The sequence below is a fragment of the Engraulis encrasicolus genome, chromosome 17 (assembly GCF_034702125.1).
Source record: "Engraulis encrasicolus isolate BLACKSEA-1 chromosome 17, IST_EnEncr_1.0, whole genome shotgun sequence".
Lineage (NCBI taxonomy): Eukaryota > Metazoa > Chordata > Actinopteri > Clupeiformes > Engraulidae > Engraulis > Engraulis encrasicolus.
This window is the reverse complement of record NC_085873.1, coordinates 41,755,161-41,762,723: the sequence shown is the minus strand read 5'-3', so window position 1 is coordinate 41,762,723 and position 7,563 is coordinate 41,755,161. Positions and strand designations below refer to the sequence as shown.

At 42.9% G+C, this 7,563-nt stretch overlaps 2 protein-coding genes across 2 annotated transcripts in view; one reads left to right on the top strand and one right to left on the bottom strand.

Annotated features, from left to right (window-relative positions):
• The window catches only part of LOC134467057 (uncharacterized), a 7,295-nt gene extending 4,300 nt beyond the window's left edge, over positions 1–2,995 (top strand). The window contains exons 2-5 of the mRNA XM_063220983.1: positions 419–606; positions 833–1,426; positions 1,561–1,748; positions 2,302–2,995. Of these exons, the coding sequence (XP_063077053.1) occupies positions 419–606; positions 833–1,426; positions 1,561–1,748; positions 2,302–2,995 (1,664 nt within the window). The remainder of the gene's footprint in view (positions 1–418; positions 607–832; positions 1,427–1,560; positions 1,749–2,301) is intronic.
• Positions 2,996–3,444: 449 nt separating this feature from the next.
• On the bottom strand, positions 3,445–5,491 carry LOC134467056 (uncharacterized). The gene is made up of 3 exons (XM_063220982.1): positions 5,149–5,491; positions 4,746–4,920; positions 3,445–4,531 (listed from the first exon to the last, which is right to left on the bottom strand). The coding sequence occupies exons 1-3, from the start codon at positions 5,360–5,362 to the stop codon at positions 3,445–3,447; spliced, it is 1,476 nt and encodes a 491-aa protein (XP_063077052.1). The 5' UTR covers positions 5,363–5,491.
• Between the last annotated feature and the right edge of the window lie 2,072 nt (positions 5,492–7,563).

Here is a 7,563-nt window from a genome sequence, read left to right as displayed (position 1 = left end):
AAATTTAGTGGGATGATTGGTCATCACCCACGGAACAATCGATTACTTTTTGGGAGTGATTGGCTCAAAGGTCAAGGTCAAGGTCACGAAAAGGTCAAAAACGTTTTTCTTTGCCAAGTACTATATGCCAGAACAACGTGTGCATGCTGAATTGAATAAGAGGTCAAGACTCGGCCAAAAATGTAATATTGAGTTCCTGCGTCACGTGACTTTCGGCAAAATTCTGGTTGTCAGACGCCATCTTGGCAGTAAACATGACGACCAGAGGCGGCGCCAGCGATTTTAAACAGAGCGAGTACACATCTCATTTTAATTCCAGTGAAATTCGGCTTTATACAACAAAATTACAAAGATTAAACATTAGCGACCCTTAATGCACCCGGTGTGCTTTTCAAGAGCATCTCATCCTGCCCTGAAGATGATTTACCCGACTTGCGCTATGCTGACATCCACAGCTATCTGGTAAACTTCCCATCCGTTTACTCTGGGGACTCACTCAGAGCGTATAAAAGCTTGGAGGCGTATAAATGGTGTCAGTCCGGCTTCGTCACGCACATTCAGCTGTGGAGTATTGCATCCAAAAACTGCGGCATCATCACTGCAAGGGTAAGTATTAAATTATCAGTCAGTGTCAAATAGTGTCAGTTAGCATTGTTTGTTTATTAGCTTGGCTAGCTTCAGCAGTGTCACAGTAGCCTACCATGTTTGTTTATCTTGGGTAGCTACTGCAATGCATATGTAACTTGCTAAGTTTGTATTTTCTAACGTACTCAACCAAAGATGATAGGGTTTTCAACCTGTAGTTATATATATATTTTTTTTAATTTCATAGGTTAATCACTCCCAACGGCTGAATGACAGTCAGCTAAAGCCATGGGTGGTGGTGAGGAACGACGGTGTTGTCCTAGGAGCACACTGCAACTGTACAGCGGGACTCGGGGAGAGCTGCTCTCATGTGTCAGCTGTGCTCTTCAGACTGTGGGAGAAAAACAACGCAAGGCACGAAGAGATCAGCTGCACGTCTAAAAAGTGCAAGTGGGCCTCGCCCAGTGAGGATGCTGCGAAGAATGTGGAGTACCAGCAGGGCAAGGACATCATATTCAACAGCAGTCAAAAAAACAAGAAGGGTAATTCCACCAAGGGTACCTCTGCGCCACCATCTTTCCCACCCCTGACTGCTGCCGAGCAAGCTCAACTCTACAAGAACCTTTCTCAGTGCCACACTCAAGATGGGAAATCCTGCAGACCTGCCGTCCTGTCAGTTGTTCCCGGGTATGCCACATCTTATGTACCCAAGGCTGTCAAGCTGGATTTACCCGAACCCCTCACCAGTTTGTACGACAAGAAGGCAAGAGACCTGAGCCTGGCTGAGCTACAAGAACAGGCAGAAGGAATATTTGATGACTTGGCTGTCACTGAAGAACAGGTACAGAACATATTCTTTTCTTTTTTTGAACTAATGATTGAAATGTAATATCTACTATGTTATGTGCACGTGTACTGTGTGTGCTAATTTGCAATGTAAATTAGTAACTATTTGGATTGCCATGTTTTCTTCAGAGTGATATTGTAGAGGAGGAGACCCAAGCTCAGTCCAAATCCAGAATTTGGTATGATCAGAGGAGTGGTAGGGTGACAGGATCTACCTTCAGAGCAGCAACCAGAACAGACATCAGAAAGCCAGCAGTGTCTCTCGTGAGACAGATTTGTTACCCAAAGTCCCATGTTTTCACCAGTGAGGCTACCAGGTACTCATGAGCATAGATAATTCCAGCCAATGTCAACATGCAGCTGAATATTATAACACACTCCAAATAGCATCCCATACGTTTCTGCCTTTGTTGATGCAAGGCTGATGCTCATCATCCCAAAAAGTGATGGGCGTATGCATTTGATATATTATTGTGACATGTGCGTCAGCTGACACTTTACAATACAGCAGTATCATGTGGGATGATGTAAATGCCACATCTCCAGGAAAGCATGGAAAAGTCCAGGGTAGTGTGTGTATGACCATTGCAACTGCATGTTGAAATCAGCTGGAATTTCCCTGTGAAGTAAAATAGGGTGTGCAGTATGTAGTCTCTTCTATTTCTTTAACAGTCCATATGGTGTACAAGAAAATGAGTGTGAGGTAAATGCAAACAGAGAGGGTAAATGCAGTAGGTAATAGGCTATTCTTTCAAAAAAAAAAAGAAGAGGAGCAGAAGTGCAGCAGTAAACATTTGTAAAGTCCAGGGAGGTAGCACTGTGGGGTGGCATTACTATTGTTCAAAACTAATATTTACATTGTTTCTTCAGATGGGGATGCAAGAATGAAGAACTGGCCAGAAGTTATTACGAAATGCAGCATCGACTATCACACACAGATGTCCTGGTGCGACCAGCCGGATTCAGAATTTCTACTCAGCACCCATTTATCGGGGCCTCACCTGATGGGTATGTGTCCTGTAGCTGCTGTGGCACAGGGGTAATAGAAATCAAATGCCCATTTTCAGCAAAGGACCTGTCTGTGAGTGAAGCTGTCAATTCTGTTGGACACTTTTGCCTAGAAAAAAATGTTGAAGGAAAAATTGAAGTCAAGCGAGACCATCCATACTTCTACCAAGTCCAGATGCAGCTATTTGTCACAAAATGTGATTACTGTGATTTTATTCTGTGGACGGAAAAGGAACTCTTTGTAGAACGCATTGCATTCGACTCAGAATTCTTTCAAGTACAACTTGAACTCGCTCGTGCCTTCTTCACAAAATGTATTATCCCAGAGTTGTTAGGAAAATGGTTTTCTGCACCTAAACAACCAACTGCTGACTCCGATCCCCAGCAACAGTGGTGCTACTGCCGTGCACCTGCGGCAGGGAACATGCTCGTTTGTGCCTCAGGGTTCTGTGCCGTGAAGAGGTTCCACCAAACCTGCCTCCAGCTGAAAAGGGTACCAAAACAGTGGCTGTGTCCAAGCTGTAGGAAACTACTCAATGCCCAAAAAAAACCTTAATTACTTAGTTTACTAATTTGTTCCGATGTACTCATGGTTGCACAGTAAGAAGTGAATAAAAAGAATTGTATGTGTAACAGCTGTGTCCTCCTTTATCATCCAGAACCTGTCGGGGAAAATTGTGTTTTAACATCTGGGTTGTCTCACCCTTTAATGAGACTAGCATAGTCACCATTTAAAACCTGATTGAGTAAAAGGTTGAAATCTTGGTAAACGCAATGTCACAATGTTGTTCTCTTCTGTCTGTAGTAGTATCTGTGACGAGCATAAAACATGGATAGATCACTCAAATCTAGTGTGTGAGAAAAGTAGTCACAACAAACAAGTGAGAAGCCATCATAAAAGGTTTATTTTCTGTTGGCACACAAATTCACTCAAAGGGCACCACAGAATCTGGTACATTTGTTAGTGCACAACATACACTTACAATTTTATCAAGATAAGTGACATCATTTTCTGTCTCTATGTCTGTGAAAGTTATTGGCACCGGGCTTTGAAGGGATAGTATATTTCTGACGAAGTACTCCTATGACTCTTTCAATGTGAATTCTTAAGGAGGCTAGGGATCTTGTATTCTCTATGTCAACAGGATCTAACTGTGCTTTCCCACGAGTAAATGCTGGGATTTTTAATTCAGCCAGACATCTTTCAATAGCCTCTTTCACCAGAAAGCCCCTGTCTGCCAAAACAATATCCCCTGGGAGAATATTAGGTAAAAAATTACTGTGTTCTGTAATGAATTTATCACTGGTGCGACCTCCCCATCCATTAGAGATGAAAGAAATTGAACCTTGAGGGCAAATGGCAATTAAATATTTCATGGTGTGATGTGATTTGTATTTTGAGTAACACTGTGCACTGGGTCGCAATCTACTTGGTTTCTCTAAAAATATTTCAAAACAATCTATGATACAAACAGTCTTCTCGTAGCCACCATTTCTAAATACATATGGAAGAGATGTTCTTAAAGATTCTCTATCAGGCCACACCACTAGACTTGGCACCAGTCTACAATAAATCAAATTAACGCAGTGTTTGAAGTGTCTAGAAGCAGTAGTTGGATCAATGGCAAAATAAAAACCTAAAAAGTCAAAAGTCAAGTTCATCCGCAGCTTCATCAAAGTCAACATATATTGTTGAAAACATGTTATTGATGCTCTAAGTTTGAGAAATGGAGTCAAACATTGAAAGATGGTCATAAGACATGTATAGGTTGCTAACCCAGTGAGGGTATTCACCTTTTTATCATCATTTTGCAAACTAAGCTCTGTCAGGGTCTTTCTATTTATTTTGTCCCTTAACAACATATTTTCAGTCCTTAGAGCTTGGCATTCTAGCTCAAGAGACTGGATGTGCTTACTACAGGTTTCAGAGGTGCAAGGTGGTGTTGCTGGATCAGGCTGGACAGGATCTTCATCACCCGAGTCTTCCAAAGGATCTGTGATGGGGGGCGCTATGACTTGGTTTTCTGTGATGGAGGGCTCTGTGGTTTGGTCTTCTGTTGCTGCATTGTTTTGGGGACAATCAATTGATGCCCTGATGAAACACAGAACCAGCAAATCATGCATAAAATACTAATGACAATGACATGTTTACACGTTTACTGTTTGACATGTTTCATGGAAGCAAATCATATGTTATTCCTTCATTAAATTACTGGTGTGGCGCTTTCCTTTATAACCACATCATGGCAGCAACATGTAAATAATCAATCAGACGGGGGCTTGATTTAACAACTAGTTTTACCCACCTTACACGGATGGCTTCTGCAGTTAGCTTTGCCTGCTCTATTTTCGATATTTTCGCCTTCTGCCTCCTGTTGAACACCTCCAGTCTAGCTGTCCGTCTCCTCTTCTCTGGAGACGGAAGATAGCCAAAAATCGATGGCACAAAGTCTGGACTTAAAGGGTTATCACTCTTTCTCCCTACAAAATAAAAAGGAATGTCAACACGGGGTTGTTTACCACTAGCTTACTACAAGCTACTGCTAACTGGCTAGGCTGCGCCTGAACCTTGTTGTGTAAAAAAGGGACGCCACGGTGTCCACTAATTATAATAATTGGGTGCTGTGATTCAGGTATACATATACATATGTATAAATATAAATATTAAAATTAAACTTCCAGAAATGTTTTGTAACATTGGTCACCCACCTGATATGAAGTGTTCGCTGCACAAACGAAATCCTACGGCAGGCGGGTCCCACCTTTCAGTCTTCTTCTGATGGCTCCTGGCTCTTTTGATAGCACTTATCCACTTTTCCCTCCTCGCAGCATCTTTTGGGATGCGATAAAATGATAGAGCTAATCCTCCTTTCTTCTTGCCCCGTCTGTTTCGACAACCTGGAGCACAACAGTTGTCTACCATCCTGTCAAGTGTCACTGTCAAGTCCGTCCTCCTTCACCGTGACAGCCAGTCAGTGTCTGCCAATCTACTGACGCGATTACTGCCAAAATGGCTACGCCCATCATTTTTCGGCACGCGACCAGCAACTATGACGACGGGCGCAGGAACTCAATTACGATATTCCGGTCCGATTTAAATGAAGCTAACACCAAAATTTGGAGAATGCGAAGGCGAAGGTTTGCGCTCTACCGAGTGCCCATTCTAGTTGGTTAAGTTTGTAAGCTTTAAAAAAAGTCCTTTGTTCACAACATCTTTTCATCAAAAGGGAATTTGATGAGCAAATCGAAGCAAGATTGGATGACTTCACAGTCAACAGCAATGCATGAGTGACATCTACCCCTTCCTCTTCTTCATCTTGGTCAGTGGATAGTAGTGGTGTGGATCGTCAATGATCTCACGATTCAATCCAATTACGATCCGGAGGGTAACGATTCGAAGTTTGTGACGGGGTTATGTCGAGGTCCTCTACCCATACGCTATGCTTGATGTTACAAACGTCTAGCCTAATTGTCTGTTCACAACATTCACACCCACCAGGGCTGAGCTCAAACATTAATAGGCCTATTATTGTAATGTGCAATTAAAGAAAAAAAAAAGAGGCGACTGTGTGGGCGCAACCGCAGCCAACAGTAATTCGTTTGTCAACCACCTTATCCAAATCGACCTCAATGCCCTCCTCCCATAGATTACTAACACATTCTATACCTCTTCCATATCCAAGATAACTGTCACGACCAAGACGCGCGGCCCCATCCTTGTCCGAAACAGATTCATTTTTAAACTGCCAGCCTTCTCGTCGATAGGCTAGATGGTTCCGCTTTGCCAAGGGTGAAACTTGGGGAGACATGTGGAAACGGCCGGGGATCACTGCGTACATATTGGCTATTCAATTAATGTGATGAAGGATGGTCAAACTTTAGATGCTGCATGCCACGAAAGGGGCAATTTTTCGGGAGCAGCTAGGTAAAATGTTTAGGGGTCGGGAGGGAGGAACTGAACAGTTGTCAAATAACTTGGGCCCTACTTGACTATGTCCTGAAATCGGCAACCTACTGTAGGCGATATAGCCTACACACTGGCCCAGAATATGTAGCCTAGCCTATCTGCTGAATAGCCACTGCGCAGGGCTAACCACCACATAAGTGCATTTCACGAGCGATTTGCCAAAGTTGGTTGCTGCACCAATGCGTTAAAAAGGATTCATGGGGGAACAACGCATAATACAAAAAAACCCACAAAGCCTACCTTGGTGCTTAACCCATTATTGTCTTACCTTAAGTTGTCTTATTTCAACGAAGCTTGTTTGATATAATCAACGTAGATCCACAAATATTTGACTGCCGCATGCCTTCACGTCGCGACCATTATAGACACCTAGACACCTGACCTGACTTCAGCCATTCGTTAGTCTCGCCCCCCTCCTACCGGCAAAGCTGCGCTAGAGGTTACATTAGCTCTAGTTCTAATGCAAACACGAGCGCGGGGAGCTTTAACTGAACCGTGTGATGAACAGCATCACCTGTTTTAGGCTATCATTTATTAATCCCGAGGGAAATTAAGAACAATATAGGCCTATAGATATTTTGTAAACGCATGGGTCTACTTTGTATTATTATTCAGTGTCTCTTCTGGAGGTCGGTGTCTTAATTTGCAAACCAGATATTTGGTGCCAGTTTCTCGACCTAAGATGGATGCTACAAGAAAAGTAACCAGATGGCAGTAAAACGCCTGCGAATTATTCCATGTGTGATCGACTCGAAAAATGAAACCAAGCTGTGTTATCCCATTCGTCCACAACGGGGAAAATTAAACATGTCACCCATCATTGAAAAGCATGGGCACCAAGGGCGAAACTTTGATTTTGACATTGGTGGGAACACAAAAGTGCTCCAAGACAAAGATTCCAGAAGCTTTTTTGCATTATCAATCATAGGTTCATGTCATGCAGATGTAGGGCACAGTCTATGAATATGGTCATTGATCCACGTTGATTTATAAGCACGAGCGGTGCTGTCCCCATAGCCTATTTGTTTCAAACGTGTATGACGCGCAATGCCGATTTAATGTCACGCTTTCAAAGACGATGATTATTGAGAACGGAGAACGAGACACGGAATAGGTTAGAGGTAGGCCTAGGTGAAATTAATGTGGAGAGCACGGTC